Source organism: Atractosteus spatula, chromosome 3, assembly GCF_055471065.1.
Source record: "Atractosteus spatula isolate fAtrSpa1 chromosome 3, fAtrSpa1.hap1, whole genome shotgun sequence".
NCBI lineage: Eukaryota > Metazoa > Chordata > Actinopteri > Semionotiformes > Lepisosteidae > Atractosteus > Atractosteus spatula.
In genome coordinates, this window is record NC_142708.1 from 31026118 (window position 1) to 31051354 (window position 25237).

Genomic DNA, 25237 nt, shown 5'->3' on the forward strand with positions numbered 1-25237 from the left:
TTTTTTTTTTAATGAAAACATGGACTGGTGAAATTGGAGATACCCAGTAATACTAGAGAAACTCAACTATTAAAACTCAAGATAGGATGTACTGGTGTGACATGTTACAAAGGCCTTGTCATTCATTACCTTGTCATTAAGTGGTGGGTAAAGTGGGTCGACTCCTGTTTATAAAGCCCTGTGAATCCATTGCAGTGAAAAGTGATTTACAAATCAAGTGACAAATCAAGCATGACACTGTGCAAGATACTGTACTGCAGTGCTTTATAGTGGAAACTGCAGAGAGATTCCTCCCTTTTGTGGAAATAGTATCTCTCCCAATGGATTCCACAGTGTTATAGAATATCTACACAGTTCCAACTGTTCCTCATGATGTTCACTTGTCCTCTCTTAGCAGGATGGGGAGTTCATATTTTTGTGGGTGTATGCGCTGTGCTTTCAAATTTGAGAATGTGGAGAAGCATGTTTCTCTTATTTTTGTGCATTTATGGCAGGTTAGAAAAGCATGCATCTCTCTGACTCTACCAGCTCGAGGTGCGTGGACACACAGCTTACTCTTGTCTCTCTTGTCCATGATTTTTTGTGCAGGTCAGTTTCTATAGCCAGGTTGTCATCACTGAACCTGTTTTTTTGCACAGTTCTGCTGTAGTTAAGCAGTGGAATAGTTGGGGACAATTCTGAATGGAACTATTTTTTTTCCAGTTGTTATTAATAGGATTATACTTTGCATACTTTTAAATGTATGTTTTAAAAGAAAATTCTATGAATGCCACTGGAATGTGCATTTTTGCAGGTGTAGTCCTCCAAAATCTAAAAAAAAAATAGACACAATTACCCCACTCCCACACACACCACCCCCAGTTCAACTGACTTAACCAATGGTGCTGCTCAGCCTCTCCAGCCTTCCCTGAAACAGCTCGGACTGCAGTGGTGAGATCACGCGTGCCTGCACTGCCCCCGCCTCCATCCCCGTCGCCTCGGTAACTGACTGTAATGACGTCGGGAGACACAGGAGGGATCGGTCTGTGATTGGCTGAGCCATCGGACGATGAATCCCTCGCCATTTCTCTACAGCGCATACATTAAGGGCTGGGTTTTTCAGTGGGAGAACCACTGAGAGTATAGACTCTCGGCAACGTTACCTATGTGGCGATTCAATAAAAATAGTAGACATTTGATGTAACTGTTTTCTCTTGTAATTAAAAAATAATTCACCTTTGCTTTTAACCTTGTCGACGGGCACAGGCAGTACACAAGACAGACCCAAGCCAGTCACACTGGGGTCCTGGTGGTGTTACTGATTCTTCACAGGTTAGTAGGTGGATCACCCGTCTGTGTCTTAGGATAAAAACGACGTATAGAGTTTGAACGTCTTACGTACAATTCTGAGTTATGACTCAGTAAGCAGCTCTCCAGATGATACTAGTGTTAGTAAAATGTTCATAATGCCTAGGTCGTGATTCGACGCAGTACGAAGTGACATTTGAGTCTTCAACCTGAGCGAAACAGGAAGTTAAGCTTCTGGGTAAGAGTGGAAGTTCTTGATACTGTACTTCTTGATGCAGCGCCTGATGTAATATGGAATTTGTTTTAGTAAAGACATAGGAAATTTAAGCATGTTTCCGTGTTCTTTAGCATGAATAGTAGACAACGATTAACTGTACTTTGTGTGTGTGAATCTATACAGTAATGTAGTAACGCAGTGCAAATTGACAAGATCGTACAAACTGGGAAAAACCGTGTCATAAGGTACCTGAATATGGTTTATAGGAAATCTGTAATCTGTTGCTTAACAATTTCTAGACTGTTCTCATCACCGTCTTTATCAAAGAAAGGATGGGCGATGTCGTGGGCTTGTTACATAAAGTGTCGCGGATGAGAAGAAAGTGCCAAGCTTCCTACTGTCAATGCAACAAGACTTAGTTCCCAAAACACTCAGAATCTCATAATGCAAAGTCTTCCAAATTCGGAATTTTAGCCCTGCTTTGTGATTTTTATTAGCTTAGAGGCCTTTAGGAACGAAATCTTTTTCTTCACTAGAATAGTCGCTGTGAGATAATTGACTTTTCTTAGATTTGACAGAAATATTAAGGAAAATTACGACTGGATTACAGCAGCAGTTAGCATGACAAATGTTTAGTTGCCATTGCTGCTCGTTGCGGTGTATGAGAAAGAGACGCTAAAGGCATTTGCAAATGACCAGATAATTTATGTTCTTTTATGGTAAGTGATGCTTGAGGTCCTTGAATTTACAGATGGCTGTAGTATTTGATAGTTTTGATAGTTTGATAGTATTTCCTTGCTGTACTAGAAGGCACCAGAATTTACAAGCTGGTATTGTTTCAAATTAGATCTACAGGAATTGTAATTGTACGACCACCGCTGGTGTTCAGAGGCAGAGGAAAATATTGTTTGTGTGTGGAAATGGAGTGATCCCAGTGTTTAGAGGGTCTATAATAATAATAATAAACTTTATTTTATATAGCGCCTTTAAAGGTGGCTTCTAAATGCGCTTTACAGAATGACAACAACAATAAATAAAAAGAATACACAAAATAAAACACAATTACAATATACAGAGGAGACCGTGGATGGTGGTACTAAGAAAAGCAGAGGGGTGAAGAATGGAACCAGTTAAGTTAAAGGCTTTTCTAAAGAAGAAGGTTTTGAGTCTGGATTTGAAGGAGTTTAGAGAAGGTGACTCTCTGATATCCTTGGGAAGAGAGTTCCAGAGCTTGGGGGCATAACAGGAGAAGGCCCTGTCACCCATAAAATGTAGATGGTCTTGGGGGACAGTAAGGAGAGCAGAATTAGAAGAGCGAAGGTTGCGAGGTGGGGAGTAAGGCAATAATAGTTCAGACAGGTACTGAGGTTTCAAGCCATGCAGAGCCTTATAGGTGAGCATGAGGATTTTAAAGTCTACATGGAATTTGACCTGAAGCCAGTGCAATGACTCCAGGATAGGAGTTATGTGATCATTTGCACTAGACCTGGTCAGGATTCTGGCTGCTGAATTTTGGACATACTGCAGTTTGTTCAAAGTAGATTTAGATACCCCAGCGAGTAGAGCGTCACAGTAATCAATTCGAGAGAACACAAATGTGTTGATCAGCTTTTCAGCCACAGTTAGTGATAGCATAGGGTATAGTCTAGCGATATTTCTGAGGTGAAAAAAAGATCTTCTGACAGTATGCTGCACATGTGGGTCGAATGTTAAGCCAGAATCAAATATAACCCCAGGGTTTTTCAATTTAGATTGAAGCTTAAGTACAGATAGGGTTACAGGATTGGCTTTACGAAGTTGATGGGGGTGCCAATAAGCATGACTTTAGTTTTGTTGCAGTTAAGATGAAGGAAATTTTGAGTCATCCAAATTTTTATGTCAGAGATGCAGTTAGATAGAATAGAGACAGCCACATCAGTGTTAGGTTTGGTATGGATGTATATTTGAGTATCGTCAGTGTAGAAATGATAGCTGAGGCCATGTGATCTGAGACAGCCACATCAGTGTTAGGTTTGGTATGGATGTATATTTGAGTATCGTCAGTGTAGAAATGATAGCTGAGGCCATGTGATCTTAAAAGCTGACCAAGTTGAAACATGTACAGTAAATGCTGAAGAGCAAGGGGTGCAGTATTGAGCCCTGAGAAACACCAGACTTAACAAGTCCAATTTCAGACCTATACCCATTAAGAGAGACAAAGTGACAGCGATCAGTGAGGTAAGATTTGAACCATTTGAAAGCAGTGTCAGCAACTCCAAACAGAGTCTCAAGACAAGAAAGTAAGATATTATGGTCAGTGTCAAAAGCAGCACTGAGATCAAGAAGGATGAGTATAGAAAGAGACCCAGAATCAGAATCTATTAGAAGATCGTTAGTGACTTTGATCAGAGCAGTTTCTGTGCTGTGAAGTTGACGGAAGCCAGATTGGAGGGGGAATACATTTCATTACAGTGAAACACTCTGAGATTCACTGTAATGAAATGTGGTATATAAATGTATTATTAATTTAAGCCTTCCCAGTGAGACCTTTTCATATTCTCTTTCAAGAAACAGCTGGATGAAGTCTCTGGATCAATAGCAGAGTATTGGCGTGGCCCCTGATTTGCATTTGTGCAGTGTTTAACTGTGTGAGGATCTAGCTGATCTTGGGTAGTCCAACCTAATCAGGATGGGTTAGGTCACTAGGTTGTAAAATCAGCGTTTAAGGAGGATTATTCTGTTTCACCTGGCATGGTTCAGAGTGCTTTGATTGTACACATGTACAGAATGGCCCTGTAGTACTGCATGGCTTGAACAGCATATTGGAACTGTTGACTGTTGATTGTACCAGCAGCATTTAAATATTACATTTCACGGTAAGATCAAAGTGAAGGAATGGGACTTTGGAACATGGCTCCTACCAACACAGCAGGGTTATTTAGTCCCTTCATCTCATTTGGGTGCTAGACGTTTCTCATCTAGCTGTACAGTATGTTGATGGAATCCAGATTATAGTCTTCAACAGCATGACCCGGCATCATGTTCTAGATTCTGATAAAGACTCTTGTAGTCTTTAAATGCACTTCTGCATAGTTTCCAGTTTTGTAACCTAGTAGATGTTTTAATGTTGATATTGAATAACTTTATTGGCTAGACTGTGGTCAGTGGTTTTGAGGATTTTAATACTTGCATCAAGTCTCGCAGTCTGTAGAAAACAAACCTTGCTTTGTGAGTGTTATTTTTGTTATTTGATGCAACTGCAAGTGTGGGTACAAGGTGTGAGTTTCAATGTGATATCTATCAGGACATTTTTTTTATCTCTCAGGACATTTTGTTTCTTTGCATTTTGCTGTTAGGGGAAAATTTTGTTAATGCCTTCTAATCCTGATTAAAATCAATAACAAATACAAGTAAAGATCGTTTTGTTCCTCTGTTGTGTCTAAAAAGAAGATCTCTATGCTGGAATAGCAATGTTCATTACGTCAGATGTTCATTACGTCAAAGGCTCTGTGCTTATCTGTGGTGAACACAGCAGGTACAGTACATACTGTATAGAACTGCAACATTCTACTTGCAAGCAAGCATATGATAAGCGTATGTTATTTACATTTTCATTTTTGTGTCTTGTTCTTTTGTATCTCTGTGATTTTTAAATGAATGCAGCACAGAACATTCCTAACAACCAGAAGGGTTGGTTTGGCAATAAAACTGACTAATGGTAAATGTTTTTTTCCTTCTAAAAAATAAACACTTTTCTTGTCTCTAGCTATGATATGCATTGGATTAAGCATCAGAGTGTTTGATTTATTTTGGCTCTGTGAAAAGTCTTCCCCCCCCCCCCCCCTCGTTTTCTGTCTGTCGGATTATTTTGTCAGATGAGTTATAACTGGGCTTTCGGTTTCCTTCGCTTGCAGAGTTGATCCTGAGGAGCCAGCACGATGCTGACGCGGTTGTTTCGCATGCACGGCCTCTTCGTGGCCTCTCATCCCTTGGAGGTGATCGTGGGGACAGTCACTCTGACCATCTGCATGATGTCCATGAACATGTTCACAGGGAACGACCAGATCTGCGGGTGGAACTACGAGTGCCCAAAGCTGGAGGAGGTGAGATTCGACTGGTGGATTCATACAATCCTCCCTAGCAAAACTTAGGCACATAATGCTTTTTCAGTTTTATCGGAAAAGCTGCAGTTTTTAAGTCAACAACTGTATAAAAGTAAGATCTCTGCATTTTATGTGTTTGGCTATTACATAATATCTGAGACATGGGTAGAAATAAGTTTCTAAGGAGTTATTCCTAAAAATATTAGGAATCAAAAAATGCTTCTGGCAGACTTCCTCATTTGTTGGGGCTAAGCAGTAGTATTGTGAAAATGCCAGATGAATGCTAGACTTTTGTTTGTAAATTGCTGGAAAAATGATGTTATTCATAGTATTTCTTTTTTTTGTGATTTTGGAACACCCTTTTTCATGTTGCTTTTTGTTTTTCCTCTGCAGGACGTTTTAAGCAGTGACATAATCATCTTAACAATCACACGCTGCATAGCCATTGTATATATTTATTTCCAGTTCCAAAATCTGCGTCAGCTTGGATCAAAGTATATATTAGGTATGACTTTTTTATGTTTAAGAAATTCATCACGTTTTTTTAATAGGAAAATACAGTGCTGCAGTGTTAACATAACTCTTTCTTTTATCCTCAAAAAGGTATTGCTGGCCTCTTCACAATTTTCTCCAGTTTTGTGTTCAGCACTGTAGTGATCCATTTCTTGGATAAAGAACTGACAGGCCTTAAGTAAGTATAAGATCTCATTTGGGTGTTTTGTGCTGTCAATGCCTCAAGTTTTTTTAAATAAAGAATAAAGCACCGGTAAAAGTATCCCTGATGCTATGAATGGGAAAGCAACCCCTAATGGAGTTTGCGTATCAATTATGGCTTTAAATAGGAACTCATATATGCATCTGTGTCCATAAATTAACTATGAAGATATTCATTACATTGATATTCCAGTTACCACGTTCCTGTAGGGAAATTCAAAGAACATTCACTTCTTGAGAGATGACTGATAAGTGTCCTGATAGATTGCTGGCGAAACTATGTTGTGAATCCTGAAAAGTCTGTTCTTGCTTTGTTCAGCGAGGCCTTGCCATTCTTCCTGCTGCTGATAGACCTCTCCAAGGCTTGTGCTCTGGCTAAATTTGCCTTGAGCTCCAACTCTCAGGTATGACACTAGGGTTTTTGTTCAAGCCTGATGTTTTTTTTCCCATTTGTGATTCTCATGATGTGTGTTGTTTCTGTGTTATTAGATATACTTGAATTAACATAAAACAGTTTGTATTTCCAGTAAAATATTACTAGATTGTATTAACCAAAATATTCTTGAATGACATGTCGGTGTTTTCTATCTTGGCTTGCACTGCAGGATGAAGTGAGAGACAACATTGCCCGTGGAATGGCTATCCTGGGACCAACATTCACACTGGATGCTCTTGTAGAGTGTCTAGTGATTGGAGTCGGCACCATGTCCGGTGAGTCTTCTTTATATCTTAAGATGTGTTTATGATAAATTAGTTATCAGATATCTTCATATACCTGCATGCTAAGTCTCACAGAGGTATAACTTTGACTTCTGAAGAGTAATGGTTAACTGTATGACTTCTGCTTTCTTACAGTTCCTTGCTTAGCCCAGTTCTTAATGTAATATGGCCTTAATACACAGCAACCACTTGATAGTTTAACATTAATGCTGTATGTCCAGTTTTACAAGTTCTGCTTAATTATTTTAAGCTTAAGGCTGTGTAAAATGTCTTACTACTGCACGAAGAGCCTCACCTTCTTGTTTTTTCTCCTTCCTGTCAGGTGTGCGACAGCTGGAAATCATGTGCTGCTTTGGCTGCATGTCTGTAATGGCAAACTACTTCGTCTTCATGACTTTCTTCCCTGCGTGCGTCTCCCTGGTTTTGGAGGTAAAATATTTTAAACATTGTTGGGTCTTTGTCTTTTGTGTCGCTAGACCTTTTTACAGGAAATCACCACAGTGGCAACCTAACTTAATCATATGAAGGTATTGTTCCTTACTTTACCTTATCGAAGTGCTTATCGGACTTTGATAGTGCTTATCTAACAGACTTTGAAAAGGGGTCCATGTGGCTCATCAAGTAAAGGTGCTTATTTGTGTCACAAGTAGTGGTTTGAATGTTGTCAGTTTGGGTGACTGCTTCTCATCACAGTATCTAGTGAAAGAGACTAGACTAAGCTGGCCAGGTAACACCGGAAGTGGTGTGCAGTGGGTGGCAACATCAGTGAGAGTGGTATTAGTCTAGTGTTTACTGTCCTGTTGAGAACTGTGGGGCTCACACCATGTCCAGTGACAAGTGGGGTGTTGTCAGATGTGTGGGGTTGAGCTACAGGGGTTGTGGTGGTAAGACAAACCGAGACATAGTTGAGGACTCTGAACCAAGAAGGTGTGAAATAGAAAATAATAAGAGAAAATAAATGCCTTCATTAAAGGCTAATCCTTGTGTATCTATAGACTTTTATTTTCCGTTTAAGTCTGAATCTCCAAAAAGAACAAAGCCAGCCCACCTTGAGAAATTGGTACTGCTGCTGCTTTTTTTCTGTGCAAAACTAGCGAAAACTGACTGTGTATTTGGACATGAGGCCTCCAATGACTTCTGTCATCTTTTGTCAAGCCAAGGGCAGTTGTTCATTTTGGTTTCTGCTGTTGGAAATGCACTGAATATATGAGTTGACTGTTCAAGGTTTCAGGAAAACGCCCGTCTTAATATGGGCAGTTCACTTAGACGCTGCTGTCCCATTGGAAAGCAGCTGTCTGATGGCACAGTAGTATGTCTGCACCTGAGGCTGCGCTGGCTGGCCGTGTTCCCATGTTCCCCCCTGTGCCCCTGCAGCTATCCAGAGAAAGTCGGGAGGGACGTCCCATCTGGCAGCTCAGCCACTTCGCCCGGGTCCTGGAGGAGGAGGAGGACAACAAGCCGAACCCAGTCACACAGCGAGTGAAGATGATCATGGTGAGTTCAGAGCTCTGGCCACTGGTATATTTATATTAATGCTCACCGTTGAGCTCCTTGTGCAATAATGGGCTGTACATTCAGGGCTGGCAGGGCATTCTCCATAAACCCTGCGTTAAGAAATAGATCTGTCTGCAGAATATCCCTGTTTATATTTGAGAGTTTTCCTGCATTTAAGAGGTGTCTTCACACAGCAGAATTACATACAGTTTTAAAATAAGAAAATAAAACACTCGTTTGCCTCACAGGTGAAAGATTTAGTTCTTGCATTGGAATAGTGAAGTAATAAAGAAAAATTAGTATGCATTTAGTAGACTATAAGGCATATCTACCCTGTAAGACAGCAAATATTAATGTGTGCCTATGGAAGGGTTTGAGAGTTGAGGTACTTTTAAAGAAAATTGTAAATCCACACCTGGCAGATTGTGGTTACTGTTTATTACCACTGATTGAAAGCTCTTATATGTACCTTTAAAGCTGCATAATCTGCAGTTTTTTTCTCAGTCAGAATGCTTGTAATGATCTGATTCTCTTTACCTCTTCTCTTCCTGCAGTCTCTCGGCCTGGTTCTGGTCCACGCTCACAGTCGCTGGATTGCCGAACCTTCCTCCCAGAACTCCACGGCAGAGACCCCCCGGGTGGGCCCAGGGCTTGACGAAAACATGCCCAAGAGGATCGAACCCGAGAGGCCGCTGTGGCAGTTCTACCTCTCCAGGTCTTTTCCCCATTCTCATCTCTACTAGTTTAAATTTGAGCATCCTAGTGAGTAAGACTGTCTCTTCAGTTTTATCCCTGACATCCCTAATTCTCCATTTTTACCAAATATGGATACATCTGGTAATTTTGAGTTTGTTTTACTGTGTATGCTATTCTAACTGAGGTTTGCGTTCAGGTGCTTATCCCTTTTTTTATGTTTGCTTCCCAGGATGATCAGCATGGACATTGAACAGGTTATAACTCTGGGGCTGGCCCTGCTGCTAGCCGTCAAGTACATCTTCTTTGAGCAGACCGAGACCGAGTCCACGCTGTCTTTGAAGAACCCTATCACAGCCCCCTCTCTAGCACAAAAGAGAGCGAATGACGTGTGCTGTAGGAGAGACTCTGTGATACCCAGTTCCCCTCAGAAGACTGCAGCACAGCCCATTCATGTGACCAAGGAGGAGACAGGTTGGCCAAGTTTATTTAATCAACTTGCATTTTATCTTGTATTTACCACATCATAGCTTACAGTCTAGCTTATCACGCATCTTTGCCTTTATCTTAAACAGCTGAAGTAATCCGGCCACTGCCTGTTCAGAATGGCCCAAAGACCAAATTTGTGTTGGGAGATGGCGTTCCAGAGGCGTCGTCTGAGGAGACACCTTTGGTTTCAGTAGCGGAGTTATACCCGGAGCCACGCTCAGTTGAGGAGTGTCTCTCTGTAATGAAGAACCCAGAGGTGTGTTTCTTCACTCTATCAGTTTAACAAACAAATCAAAACAAACAAGTCCTTAAAGTGATGGCAATCAAGAGTCTAGAATTATGTAAATGCAAACTTTACTCATTCAGCTATGATTAATGATTGTTTATGTTTATTGGAAATGCCTATTAGAATCATTTAGTACATCATTTTTTCCTTTTAAGCTACAAATAATTTGCTACAGAGTTAATTTGTGAGCTTTTATTAGGATTAATTAGGCACAATACAGGGAACTGGACTCCCTGTTAATAGATCAGGTACTAACTGTTCAGACCTTTCAAGAATCATTTAAAATGTAGAATTCAAAGAGAGGTGGTATGCTTTTGTACATTAAGCCGTGATGGATTGGAGACTGGTGGAATGTTTTATCTTCCATTGATTGCCTGCATAATTCATTATCTCTTTGTTATCTCTTATTTTGTCACAGAAGGGCGCCAGATTCTTGAGCGATGCGGAGGTGATTTCTCTGGTCAACGCAAAACATATCCCTTCATACAAGCTGGAAAACATGATGGAAACTCCAGAGCGCGGTGTAGCTATACGCAGGCAGATGTTGGCAACCAAACTCTCAAAGCCAACTGCACTAAAGAACCTTCCTTACAGGGACTATGATTATTCTCAGGTAAATGTGTAAGCTGTGAATTAGATGAGATTAGTCATCGCAATTTCTGATGCACTACCATCAGTTTCCATACGATCATACTGTTGTTAAAATACCTTTAATTTCTTATGTATGCCTTTCGTAAAATAGACATAAATTATATGTCAATTTTGAATGTTAATTTCAATGAAAGTCCAACTTTTAACAGTTGAAGGCTATGTCTGTGCAAGGTGTATCTTGTTTTCTGCCCTGTTTTATTTTGCCTTCTTATCATTATTTGTAAATAAGGAACAGAACTAGAACTTTAGCTCCACCTTTCCATTTCATTTCACCATGGTAGAATCCTTACTGTTCAGTAAGTTATCTTAATAAAAATACAGCAAAAATGTTTTTGAACAGCTTCATAGAATTTTAACTTACACATTCCAAACGTGAATCTGGGGGAGATAAAGCAAACTAATTGGTATTAATAAATGATAGTTATTGACCTGGGTACCAGTTACTGTTTAAACTTTGATAGCCTTATTACAGGGCTTTCTACTGAAAGAGCTTTAAATGTTGGTGTCTTGTTTTTAAGGTGATGGGAACCTGCTGTGAAAATGTGATTGGATTCATGCCTGTCCCAGTAGGAGTTGCAGGGCCTCTGCATTTGGATGGAAAGCAGTTTCAGGTTCCTATGGCAACAACAGAGGGTTGTCTGGTGGCCAGTACAAACCGTGGGTGCAGAGCGATTGCAGTGAGTCAGCGTTCATCTTTATCGGGACTACAGCATTTCCTTTGTGTCCTGTGATGATTTTTAAACCCTAATGACCACCGGCAATTTTAACACGTAAACCTCTCGTTAGGCATTAAGACATATTTGACTTTACCATTATTGCTTTGCTGTCACTTAACTATATAGAGAAGGGGTCTAACAATTACCATCCTGTTTAGACATTAAAAATACAATCTTAAATATTATTAAATTAGAAATAATAAATGCAGACATGTGTAGCTTCTTGCAGAACAAAATAGCTTTCGCAGAAAAAAGTGAATACAGAAATTAGTTTTCATTCAGTTTGTTGCTGCCTAACTGGGAGGGGAAGGGTAGCGTATACTGTATATTTGAACCAAACACTAATGGGGAAAAACAGGACTCGATTCTGAGTTTAATTAAGATGGCAACATTCTTGAATAAGAAACAGGCCAATTTAGGAAGAACAGATTGGAAGTGGAATTAAAGTGCAGTGGGGTGCAATCGTGTAACACCTGCATCTCGCCCACAGCTGGGAGGAGGAGCCCGTAGTCGAATCCTGTCGGATGGCATGACCCGCGGCCCTGTGGTGAGGCTGCCCTCGGCCTGCCAGGCAGCAGAGGTCAAGGCCTGGCTGGAGACTCCCGAGGGCTTCAAGTACATTAAGGAGGCTTTTGACAGCAGCAGCAGGTCAGTGAAACTCTGTAGCGGAAACTCAAGTACCGATCAGTCTAGGCAACTGCCAAGCCTGTGTGGCCTGCCAGAGACTCCAGCCTTGATCACGCGATGAAGGAAGTGATTGGTGTTCGTTTTCTTGCAGGTTTGCACGTCTGGAGAAGTTGTCGATTGGCCTCGCAGGTCGAAACCTGTACATTCGCTTCCAGTCCAAAACTGGAGATGCCATGGGGATGAACATGATCTCAAAGGTAGCCAGGGGGACAGAAAGGCTTCTGCTGTAGTTGTTACCTCTTTAAAGTGGGGTCTTAAAAAAACAGTGCGCTAGAATTCCAAATATTAAATTGAATACCTCTTAGACCTAGGATGCTCTTTAAATGAAATGCAGCAATCCACACCAAGGGATTTTGAGGATTCTGATGGTATGCATAATCTTTCTCAGGGCACAGAGCTGGCTCTGGCCAGACTACAGGAGGAGTTTCCCGATCTGCAAGTCTTGGCAGTGAGTGGAAACTACTGCACTGACAAAAAACCTGCAGCTATCAACTGGATAGAGGGAAGAGGAAAAGCAGTAGTCTGTGAAGCAACCATTTCTGCCAAAGTGGTCAGAGAAGTAAGTCTTTTTCACTGTTGGGCAAAATTAGATTATTTTAGTTAGTGTGATGAAATCAGTTGTTTTTTTTCCACAAATGGTAAATTTAAGCAGTTCCTCTTGCTTGACAGAATGATTGCAGAAGGTTCTGTGAGAGAAGCATTAAGTTTGTCACCATAGCTGACAAACCTGCTATTCTTAATTCATCATGGCTGTTGTATGAATTAGTCTCTCACTGCATAATCTCATCTCCTCTCATTGTGCAGTCTTAGTTTGAGAAATGGAGTTAACAAATTGTTTGTTTGATTGTTTTAAGGTTTTGAAGACCTCCGCTGAAGCTCTGGTCGATGTCAACATTAACAAGAATCTGGTTGGCTCAGCAATGGCTGGGAGCATTGGTGGCTTCAATGCACATGCTGCTAATATTGTAACGGCCATTTACATCGCCTGTGGGCAGGTCAGTCAGGCAAAGTTTAATTTGTGTGTGTTAGAAACACCATCTGCTAATGCAGGGGAAATGTATCCTGCTTTTGATAGTAAATATATGGATATTTTTAAGTTAATTTATGGAAGGCAACATTCCACGCCTTGTTTACTGAGCCATGACCCTCCTGTAACTGGACTGCTGGTCACAGCAATAGTACAAATACGACTGACGCTTTTATGCGGTAGTGTTTGGATAATAATAGAACACATTTTTGTTTCCTAAAGGATCCTGCACAGAATGTTGGAAGTTCAAACTGCATTACTCTCATGGAGACAGCGGGTCCAACCAATGAAGATCTCTACATCAGCTGCACGATGCCATCTATTGAGATTGGAACAGTTGGTGGGGGCACAAACTTAGCCCCGCAACAGGCCTGTCTGGAGGTGAAGAATCATGACTGTACTAGTGCTGGTTGAACTGCTGTCTTTCCTTTATATATCTAAATAGTGGTTTATACAGTGGTGCAGTGGTTAGCATTGCTGCCTTGCAGCAGTGGAGCCCTGGGCTAATTTTAGTGGTGTGCTGTCTGTGTGGAGTTTGGATGTTCTCCCCATGTACTCATGGGTTTCCATCCACAGTACAAAGAAATGCTGGTTGGTAAATTGGCTTCTGGGATAAGGCCCTGGTGTGAGTGTGCGCATGTTGGCGTCTGTGTGTGCCCCGAGATGGACTGGTGTCCAATCCAGGGTGGCTCCTGTCTTGTGCCTGTTGTTTGCCGTACTGGATGGATAAGCATACAGTACAATTAATCCTGTGGGCAATGTAAAAATGGATTTATATCTAAAGATTGCCTTCTGTTTGATTGAATCCATTTGTGTTGCAGATGTTGGGGGTACAAGGAGCTAGTCTCATCAGTCCTGGCGAGAATGCGCGGCAGCTGGCGAGGGTGGTGTGTGCCACAGTGCTGGCCGGAGAGCTGTCTCTCATGGCAGCGCTGGCGGCAGGCCACCTCGTCAAGAGTCACATGACTCACAACAGGTGAGAGTTGCCTGGAGCGGGGTCTTCAAGCAGCAGTGCCGGACAGGTCTGTCTTGCAGGCCAGGGCGTAGATGAGTTTACATGAAGGCTGTGATAAACCTGTGTGAAAATATTGAGTTTAAAAAAAAAAGTTCCTGGGCCAAATCTTTCTTAAAATCAAAGTAAAAATAGTTACACGGAAAAGGTAAGATATCCAGTAAAGTTCTGCAAAGGTAAAGGCTGCATTTGCTGTAGATTCTGAAAAATCTGAAGTCGCCGAAACTGTGCATGCCCTGTGCTTGCATCCAAATCCTGTGTCATTTTCTTATAGTAATTCTGTAAGTGCTGAAACAACAGCGGAACTTCAGAATGAAACAAAAGTTAGAGTACAGGTGTTGCAGAGTAGAAAAGGGTTTCACCGTTCAGTTCTCTCGCACAGGTCAAAGCTCAACTTGCAGGAAACTCCAGGAGCGTGCACCAAGAAGGCAGCCTGAAGAAGGACGGGTCCCAGCGAGTGGAACGGATACGACTGAGCCGAGAGAGCTGGGTGGGATGAGCAGCAGAAGCCTTCTTGTCGGCTCACCTAAGCTGCACCAACATCCCCCTGCTCCTCTCATGGGCTGTAAGGATTGTAAATACAAAACCCGAAATCCTCGCCAGCTGCCCTTTTGATTCCAGCAAGACAGTGTTCGACTTTGTGGCTTTCTCAGTCTTTGGGGAACTTTTGTAATCTGTAAATGTTTTTAGCAAACATCAACAGTCTTAAAAATACCCCCTGGACTACCAAAACGTGATCAATGTGTTTGAAGATGGATTTTTTTTTTTAAATGTGATTGTCAAAAATTTGTGTGGTGTGAACAAGGTCTAAACTGTGGAATATAAAAATTACATCTATTATTTTGTTATTTTTATGATCCAGTTTGAAGTGACATACCTCCTATGTTGCTGACTTCTTTGCTGCTGTATTGTGGAGCTGAGCAGGCAGTCATATTGCTGTGTGATGTAAGATAACTGCTGACCAGTGAACTAGGGCTCAGTATGCTACTGTACTGTATATCTCTAGGCACGGGGACTGTATTAGTGATGCAGTGCAACGTGCTTTAAAATTGATATTATTGATAACTAAAGCTGAGGGATATTCACTACTATATTACTAGCAAGGATGAAACTTGTGTGCAAAGGGATGTTTTTGTTATTTTATTGTTGGCTCATTTTGAAGTAAGTTATCATCAATGCACAAGTCTTTCCTGTCACATGTCCTGTAGTGTTCTGTAAAAATACAGAAAGGGGAATTATCAGTTTGTTAATGCTCTGAATAAATCAAAATTTGCCAAGATTCTGTTTATATCTGCGAAATGCAATGCACATACTGGTAGCAACTGTAATTACATTTTCAGTTGAGTGTATCAGTTTTCTGACCTTACATTCAAAATGAATGTATTTTTTTATTACCTTGATAAACAGTTTAAGTAATGCATTCAGATCTAATTGTAAGGGATATTTTTTCAATGGAAAGCTGATGCATTTAAGCACAAATACTTAAACAAGGTGCTAAAATAACGTTACACGGTATTGTATCCTGCCACTACTTGCAACTTGCAGTTTTCTTCTTTGTACAGCCTCATACCTGTTTTACTGCTGTTGAAAATTACAAAAAGGTACTTAATAGGCTTTGCTTTTGATGTGTGCACCTTAAAAGCTGTTTTGCAGTCTTCAGCTACAACGGTCAAGTCACTGGAAAGACCACATTGAGTTCTCAATTGTTGCAAGTAACATCTTCATCAATGCTACCAAATGCTTCATAGTAGCAGCAGTTGGGAAAGTTGTTACTATTTGCACATACTGTTTATAAATGACACGTCATAATGGCTGCAGCTGGACTTGTGCAGGTCGTGTGGGGGAAAAATGACATCACTAAATATGTTCTCACAGTCTATTTCATAGTTTTATATTCACATCATGTATATTTTGTAAACATTTCTGCAATAAATAATATATAATTTCTGCATTGTATTTAATGGGATAATTTTCACAGCTGAAATAAAATAGTTAAAAAAATGTGTTTACTTCTATCTTTGACTAGACAACTCATGCATTTTGTTCCTATCGAACAGCATTGGTCTATCATCCCCTCACAGAAAGCAAGTTTTAGGGTTCCCTGGTAAAACAGCCCCAGCTCCCACAGAAAATGCAGATTTGTTTGACCTTTGTCTGAATTCAGTAAACTAGTAACAAACAATCATTTATATTAAACAATTGTGTGAGCATGGTTGATCTCACCAGAGTCTGGAATTCAGTCACACATGTAACCAATTCACTAGCTGTATTTAACAAATTTTAAAGTCAGAATTTTGTTTCCTTAAAAAACAAATTTTGTTTCCTCTGATTTCCTTAAATTTGAGTGAGCACTTTAACCATATTGTTCACAGAGATTCAACTGGCAAATCACAGTGCAACTGTCATTTAGTATTTGTTAAGGGCATATTTAAAAAAACAACAACTTGTATTTATATTACTTGATCATTTCCTTTCCTCCGCATTTAGAAATGTAAATAATGCAAATTAAGAAATGTTTACTTTTATTTGGAAACTTTTTACAATATGAATGTATTAGATGCTCTATGAATTACATATAAAGTAATCCATGAAATGGCTGTCTTTTCCCAGTGTAGTAAACAAACATCACAAAATCCATGAGCTATTTGCTACTTTACCTATGAATTAAAAACTAACCACTACATTGACATGGTGATTATAGTCCTCATTATATAATAATGAGGTTATTTTAAATTAATTTTGTATGTATATACACATGTACATATATTAACAGAAGTAACATCACCAAGCTTTCCTCTCCTTACACTCAGTTTTCTTAACTTTTTACAAAGCCCATGCCTTTTTTTCTTGAAATGCAAATTAAGCCTATTTTTAGAAAAAAATGTCAGCTTGGAATTATAGGGATCCATTTCATGCACAATAAAGAGGAGATTCAACTTCTGAGAATAAGGGTTCTCTGCCATTTGCAGTGAAGTTTCTACAATTTTGCAATGAAGAGCATCAAAAATATTTGTGCAAGTAGACCAGCAGATCAACCAGCTTTGCATCTGTATGCATTTTCATAAGGTGAGCTGACTGGGAATACTTTATTACACTGTTTAAAATCACTAAATCCAGAATGTGTCTCCAACTATTATTAAGCAAATGGAATAAATTATGCAAATGGAACACAAGAGCTACCATGGGGTATACAATGTGTTTTAAAATGAATTCATATGCAAATTTCTCTTTCAGTTTTATTTTCTCATAAATAGATGTGCCTCAGTTAAAAATTAACAAAGCTTGCTTCTCTAAACTATTAGCAAAGCAAAGACTGGCTATAGCTTTTCAGATTTTAACATGGTCTGCTGTAAATGTTTCCTTCCTTTATTTTAATTAAATATGTAAAGGACCTTAAGTCCTTATATCTTAAGGGATTTGTTTCACAGCAAAATGTAAAATTTTATGAAAAGCCTATTTTTATTCATATACGGAGCAGACAGCTGCACTGTTTTTAGAAAAATACTATTTAGGATATCTGTTGGTATGCTGGGTTATACTATGAACCGTGAAGAACAGAAAAAAAGCCCCCATCATTCAAGAGAATGACATTCAGTAAGCTAAACCACTTTTTGGAGCTCAAGATGCAGTTGGCCATCTTTGACAATCCCTCCTGAAGCAACGTCACCATGAGCTACACTCACCAGAGCAGCGATAGCCAATCAGCTCTCACTTCATCACATCTCACCAGCAAAGAAGCCAACTACTGGTTAAATCTCAGAGGTCTCATCTGAACAAAAAAAAAACCCACTAGCTGCAATAAAGCCCTCTTCATTGTAACTGCTTGCTTTGCAACTATAGGTAGATGAGAGTGTGCATCTGTACTATCCATCACCATCCGGTAACATTGGTTAGAATCGTTTCTGAAACCCAGTTAATTTTGATTTGCACCCAAAGTTTCTCCCTGATGTTAAGAGAGATCAGCTCACATAAAACTGCAGTATATCAGGTTATGGTTACACTCCTTACACTGTGAATTAAGCATCTGCAATTCGGTAAAACAGCATGTCATCATTATGTAGAGGTGCTATTCAAGAAGACGCCATACAAAATATCAGTCTATTATTTTTAATACCCTTCAATTTTAAATACTGTATTCAATTAGATATAACATGGAAGAGAGCTCAACTTTTTTTTTTGCTATCATACAAGTTGATTCAATTCATTTTTTTGTACAGATCAATACCATTGTGACATAAGGACTGGCATTTCTTTGTATAGAATATAACCAAGATAATAAAGCTTCTATAAAACACAACTAGTCTATACACTCCCAAAAGTACTTTAAACATATTTTCATGTCAGAAATCCAAAGGCAAGAGAAGAGTGGTCTGGGCAACAGTACTGCTCAATCAGGATATTTGAGAATATCCTTCCTTGAAGACAGATCAATATTAATCATGCGTTGAATGCACGGTATATTCATCCCAGACTGCTCATTTAGTGTAATCTTTTTATTTACAGAATATTTCTTAATTACATCGCATTTTATGCAAATGCAACTGATGATAACGCTATCAAGATATACACACTTCTTGTGAACTCCCCACACACCATCTCATTGTTCAATGTATCCTATGCAACTGATTTATTGCATAACACTTCTCTTGCCCGATTAGTGAAAGGTTTACCAATATACTTCACACTAGGAATCATTTGGACATAAAAACTAATTTGTGAAAAGCTCCCAACACAGGAAGAATACACTATAGTGACATTGTCCCTGCTGATCGCAAATTTACAATATTAGATAAAAATTAATCTTGAGGTAATAAATCAAGTGAAATGTTTTTCCCCTTACACTGTAATATAAACCAATCTTTGCAAAAAGAAACATGCTAAAAAGGCTTTGCTCTTAAAAGGTTTGTCTGTTGGACATATAGAATTCAGCAGCAAATCATACATCCTACTAAGATGAAGACAGAGGCACTTCTCTAGTGATTTTACTGGAGCATGGACCCAAGAATTTCTTGCTTTCTAAAGAACTGATTTAGAACACTAAATCAATTACTGTCCAGGTACAGATTTCTATAAACATGAAATGTTTGATAAAAAGATATGTAAAAAGTGTATGCTCAACATGCATATGCCAACACAGCAAAACTGGGGAATTGGTAAAATTTCTCTTAATTCTGTACATTCCAGATTAATAATTCTTAAGATGCAGTGGTATACAAAGTGTGTGTTGAAAGGGGGCATTCAAGTTTGTAACCTTGGATTGCAAAGATCCAATCCTTTGTGAATTTGTAACACAGATCAGATTTAATAATGCGCTTTCAATTAGATCATGACGTGATGCTTTTCTCAAGGCCAAACTAATTATTGCTTGACTTGAAAACTCGTACACTCTGCTCTCCAGCTTCCCGTTCAATGCTTCTCCTGCAATCAAGATAGATCTGCTCCACCAGCATCAGGAGATAAGTTATGTATTCCATATTGCCAGTTTTTTTTTTTAGATTTTTATGCCTTTTTTCATCACATCACATTTGTATAACGTGTACAACTAAAATCACGGTAGAAATATAGAGATTTCTGAAAAAAAATAAAGCTTTTCAAACTCTTTCTCCATCAGACACATTGCTGGTCTTCACAAGAGAGAGAGGGAAGAAAAGGCCAAGTCATAGATCAATAACAGCCCTCAACAAGTATTACAAACGAGACGATTCTTTAAGAAAAGGCGAGCTATTTTTAGAAAAATTAGCAGCATGAAAGTAAGCCATGAGATCAGTGATTATACATAGCAAAACAAAAACAAAAAAACTGGACATTTACAAAAGCCAGACCAAAATAGAAACAATTTACTTTAGACCTCCAAAATGACCATATAAATCTCTTTTAATATGTATTTTTTGCAATATTTATCTTTTTGGATATTATTGCAGGTCTACTGTAACATGTGAGTTATTAAAGCCATTGAACCACAGTTTGTAAAAATCAAGATTTCATTTTGAACTGTCTCCACTACAGCAACATAAATGACAGCTGTAAAGATGTACTTATTACACACTGATGCAGTAAGAGGAGCTTGCAGAGTACAGATAGTGTTGGATATTCTGACCAAAGCTGCTTTGTTTCCCACACTTGGGCACCGCAGGTCACAGCCTCTGAACAGTCTAGAGACAGAAAGTGCCACCGCCTGCTTCTGCTGTGTCCAGCTCCTCCAGATCTGGAATGTCTACACAGCCTTGTCTAAATCACCAGGAGAAAAGCACGCTGTGGGACTTGGCAGTGAGAGGAGGCAAATCACTGAAAGACACGAGATATAGGTTTCTTTCATCACTTTGTCCTTGAGGTTCAAAGATCTTACAGGTACAGTTTTAGTAAGATTGTAATACCACTGAATTAAACCTATACAAATCCAAAAAAACATGGAAAAAAACATTAGTGTGAGGTGTTAGTTAATTTTTTCAAGAATTAAACCTATTCCAAGCCACTCTGATGTGCTATTAAACGCAGACTACAAGATGTTATTTTCTGTAGCAAACCAACAACAAACAAGTCAGCCTTTTCAGTTTTTACTTAATGACATACCCGCTATTAAAAGTTAATAAGTAATCACTGGATCTTCCATAGATCTTAATTTAATGTATTCATTGCTCTCTGGATGCAAGTTTGTTTTTTATTACAAAAATAATAATGATGGATATGAGTGCAAACTACATCCAGTACAATCCGTAGAAAAGGACATTGTGAGGAATTCTTGCTCAACAACTGGAAAAAAAAAACATAAATGAAATGCTTAAATACAGGAATGGAATGTGTTAAATGAATTCATGTTAAAAAAACATTAGGGATCGAAGTAGCCTGTAAATTTTGTTGAGCAATGGATGTGACTGTTTTTAACAGCTCAAAGCTTAAATTATTAAGACTGCCATGTGGCTCAACCAGAGGAGAAGCTCATCTAAACACAGACGGAGCTCTATAAATACGGGTTTGAGTCTGGGTTAATGTCACTAGATGACAGTGACTGAGACTCCCCTATTGATGGCACATGATCGGCTGTGTGCCACGGAGGGAAAGGTGGGATTATGTGGCCAGGGCTGTCTGTAGTCTGCAGTGCTGTCAGCGCTGGAAGTTTCCTCCAATCAGCGCTGAACCACTGGTACAAGGCTGTAAAGCCTGCGACGGGTTAAAGGTTCGGTGGCTCGAAGGTGGGCAGATGAGAGGAGTCAGCCTGCCATTTCCTCATTCTCCTCAGTTTTAGTAGCCATGGGCTGAGAAGTGGAAAACTCACCGCTGACTCTTCCAAATCAGATGAATGTAACAAAAAACAAATCGATTTGATTTTAGAATATTTTTAAAAAACTTTTGCAGTGGAGTGATTTGGCGATAGTCAAGAGAGAGAAACACACCTGCTTACATCAGAACAGGATGGGCTTCCCCGAAGTCTTTTCTTGGACGTATGATGTGAAGCGCTTTAAGAATTTGGGATACTCCCTCTTTGCCACTGCTCTGAGGACTGAGGCAGGTGCCCAGCCACCTGGATTAACTGCACAAAAGTAATAAGAGATTATTAAATTATTACATAAAAAAGTAATAAGTGATTATTAACTTACTCTCATTCATTGGAAAAGAAATACCCTGAAAACAAATTCTACATTGCGTTAAAACTATAAAATGGCATCACTTACCATTAGCCACATAAGTAATTTTACAGAGGATGTTGTCCCTGCTGATCTCCTTGTCGCCTTCAGGTGGGCTGACCAGTGTCTGACAGATCATGGCTATATTGATTTTGGCACGGACACACCTATTGGTGAGCTAACAGGAATAACAAAAGCATAAAATGCATTAAACAGGTGTCTGGGAAAACTGAGTCCACACTCACTTATAAGTCCAGTTGATGTGAATCTGATGAACTGACCCAAGCTTAAAGGCATACTCCTATGCAAACGACCATCTACCTTGGTCCTAACAGAATGAGCAACCTTGCTAACAGGAGACGTTCAATTTTCAGTAGTTCCTAATCAGTGATAAACATCTGCCCTTCTGCGCTGGTATATGATACATATTATCAAGACCACAAATACTGTACAAAGGTGTTTATGGATCCAATATGTGCTTGGTGTTTTATGGCAGATGAGTTCTCTATGTGAAGTCTGATGTCTGTGACAGCAAATCTGTGAAGTAGGCTTCTGCAGAGCAAAAACAAATTCAGTTTCTGCAAGTATATCTTTCTTAGGTGATACTCATGTGAAGTTTTTCTTCCCTTTTAGACTTGGATAGTCAAGTGCAACAACCATTACATCTTTTCATACCATAAAACACTTTCATCTCAGGCCATGAAAAAGTGGCTTTTTTGTTAAAATAGTAAAAAATAGCTGTTTGGTGTGAATTTCCTACATTTTCAGTACTTACAGGGACATTATTGTGATCTACAGAGAAATTACAGACAATCCATGTATCGGGATCATTTTCATTGTTCGCTATAATTTTCCTGATTGCAGACAAGTACAGAACATCTCTTTGTGAGGCAGGCCACACTCTCTGCAAAACAAAATAAAAATTAATGCCTGAAACCATGAAAAAGTCAAGTTAGCTTAGACACCTTGACTTCCTGAGCAAGCACAGTAATATGCAAGACCTGGAGATCTGCTAATGTATATGGGAGAGTTTCTTTAAGAATTCTGGTTGCCTGAAACTCTTTCTGTGAAAACCCAGTTAAAACCATTCTAAACATTAATTAATATGTTGATCTATTTACATGGTACCGACATATTAAAGTAAGGCAGCACTATGGAATACCTTGTGAGTCTGGTAGACTATGATGGCATTATCTGATAACGTTTCCACCACATTGAAGTTTTCAATTGTTGCTGAAAAGAAAAAAAACAACACTTTATGTAGAGCTTCTCTCTTAACAAAAATGTTCAGAAGCTTTAAACATGCAATAGATATTAGAAAATGGACTTACTTTCCCAGTCGTTACGGACCTCAACGTTCCAAAAATAATGACAAACCTCATGCCCAGTGACACCTTTCACAGCATGTGTGGCTTTTAGGGGGTCTAGGACTATTCCATTTTCTTCAACTTCTCTCCTATACACCTGCAACACATCATTGATAAAAGTTAACATGCTACCTCAATCTCAGTTTTTTACTAGAATGGCAAACTCCTTAATATTCGGGGATCATCTGTTTTTATTACGTTATTTAGTGTATACTGGGAAAATGATGTGGTTTCTAATTCTCCGAGACCGATAACAGAGCATGACTTTGTAACATTTAGCCTCGAGTGCCACCTAGTGGCTCATTGCTCACTCAACAATCTGAAAGGACCTCAGCCTTTTGGAGAAATGCCATTGTAGCGTGTACTTGAAATGCCAAGTTAGCAGCAGAGACTTCACACATTGTTTATTCTTGAAAAAGAATATGGAACCATTGAGATTCCCTTACTAATTTAAGTGGGGGAAAAAAACAGTGCCTTATAAAAGTATTGACCCACCCTCAATTCTCTAAGCTTTCAATTATGACACTTTCATTAAGGGCTATATTTAGAATCTACTTAATCAACTCCAAACTGATATAGACTAAAAATCATCATAACATGTAAATACATTTGAAGTTCTTAAGATTCTTCAACCCATGTGCTACTGGAATCCAGTTCATGTGCAAAAGAATAGTTTGAATGGTCTAAAAATTATTGTAATGGTTTGTTTGTAATTAAAGTGGCCTAACTTGAGAGTAAATACATCTGCCTTTGTATGTTCCCTCAGATTGATATTGAAATTTTATGCCACAACTCACACAGCCTTTGTCTTAAACAGGGATAAAAGGTAGTAAAACTACATGGCTCAAATTCAAAACTTTATTTGCCTGGCAGCCCTTCTTAAACATAAGAGCTTGCAGTTTGACCCAGACACGTTTGAAAGACCTTGAAGACTGTGCCTTCCCTCTTCTGCCAAGTCTGCCATATCATGATGCTTGTTAACATTTGTTTGTAATTGTATGTGATATCATCCAATATTCTTGTAGCTTATCTTAAAATCCAATAACAAATTGAACATAAAAGGCAGAGTTGTAGATCATGAGAAGGCTGTTTTACTCTTTTGATTACACTGAAATCCATTACTAAGAAGTAGAATGTGCATCATGCCACCCAAACACTGCCGACATCAGGCCTTTATTCCAAATACCAAAGTATTTGGTCTCCACAAACCTTTATTTCACTGTTAACAGTTACAGAATCTTTGTTTTTGATTCAGGACTTAAAATATCCTTTTAAATCAGAAAATAAAAAGAGATGGCATTGACAAAATTATTGACACCCCAGACGCAATATTTGGTAGCACAGCCTTTGGTCAAAATAACTGCAATCAGGCGCTTCCTCTAGCCATTGATGAGCTTCCTGCACCGGTAGCCCACTCGTCTTGTGCAAACGGCTCCAGTTCTCCCAGATTTGAAGGGTGCCTTCTCCAGGGAGGATGTCTACAGTGCCATGGGCCTTAACCTTCTTCATAACATTACCGTACGTACGGTGGAAATAGGAACATCAAGGTCTCTGGAGATGGACTTGTAGCCTTGAGATTGTCCATGCTTGACTACAATGTTGTGTCTGACCTCCTCAGACAATTCTTTGGCTTTCTCTCTTTTGTCCATGCTTATTGTGGTACACACAGTGACACACAACAGGAGAATGAGTCGTTTTCCCTATTCAAACTGGTTGAATGAGTTATTTTTATATTGCAGGCACCTGGCAACTTACCACAGATGAGTTCAATTCCAAAGTAAAGGAGAATCACCTGCTTGAAATCTATTTCTAACTACTTGTAGAATGTGCCAATAATATTGTCCGTGCCATTTTAGGATTTCCTGTGGAATAAGCTAAGATTTAGTAAATTATTCAGCTTTTTTTTGGTTTTGTTTTGTTCCACTGCAAACCAATGAAATACATAAGTGGATACCAAAAGATTTTTTTAATTTCAACAATTTTCTGGTAGAAATGTTGCATTATTTGAAAAATGTGCACGGGTGCCAATATTGGTGGCCACAACTATATAATTATCCACAAGTACACCTTCAATCATTGTCTACATTATAAAAAAATTAACTACAAAAATACATTTCCTGAGATACATTTCCCACTGCATCTACTCCACTCCTGTTTATACCTATACAAATTC

The 25237-nt window shown here is 39.2% G+C and overlaps 2 protein-coding genes across 6 annotated transcripts in view; one reads left to right on the forward strand and one right to left on the reverse strand.

Annotated features, from left to right (window-relative positions):
• The first annotated feature begins 1052 nt into the window (after window positions 1-1052).
• hmgcra (3-hydroxy-3-methylglutaryl-CoA reductase a) lies at window positions 1053-16022 on the forward strand. 2 transcript variants are annotated; one of them, XM_088910062.1, is made up of 20 exons: window positions 1053-1311; window positions 5398-5586; window positions 5980-6091; window positions 6190-6277; window positions 6620-6704; window positions 6906-7011; window positions 7343-7449; window positions 8395-8514; window positions 9069-9229; window positions 9440-9681; window positions 9783-9952; window positions 10401-10595; window positions 11152-11310; window positions 11840-11997; window positions 12128-12233; window positions 12425-12595; window positions 12891-13031; window positions 13286-13444; window positions 13885-14039; window positions 14458-16022. In XM_088910062.1, the coding sequence occupies exons 2-20, from the start codon at window positions 5422-5424 to the stop codon at window positions 14510-14512; spliced, it is 2655 nt and encodes an 884-aa protein (XP_088766188.1). In that variant the 5' UTR covers window positions 1053-1311; window positions 5398-5421; the 3' UTR covers window positions 14513-16022. The 2 variants fall into 2 exon arrangements, with proteins under 2 accessions (XP_088766188.1, XP_088766190.1); XM_088910064.1 differs by having other exon boundaries at window positions 1278-1525.
• Window positions 16023-18171: 2149 nt separating this feature from the next.
• The window catches only part of LOC148837685 (ceramide transfer protein), a 59626-nt gene continuing 52560 nt past the window's right edge, over window positions 18172-25237 (reverse strand). For 2 of the 4 annotated variants that reach the window (XM_088910144.1, XM_088910142.1), the window contains 6 exons: window positions 23029-23161; window positions 22860-22930; window positions 22473-22601; window positions 21746-21875; window positions 21475-21603; window positions 18172-20360 (listed from right to left, as the gene is read on the reverse strand). In XM_088910144.1, the coding sequence (XP_088766270.1) occupies window positions 21476-21603; window positions 21746-21875; window positions 22473-22601; window positions 22860-22930; window positions 23029-23161 (591 nt within the window). In that variant the 3' untranslated portion in view covers window positions 18172-20360; window position 21475. Of the gene's footprint in view, window positions 20361-21466; window positions 21604-21745; window positions 21876-22472; window positions 22602-22859; window positions 22931-23028; window positions 23162-25237 lie in introns of all 4 variants that reach the window. The other 2 variants (XM_088910143.1, XM_088910140.1) reach the window with 1 other exon arrangement.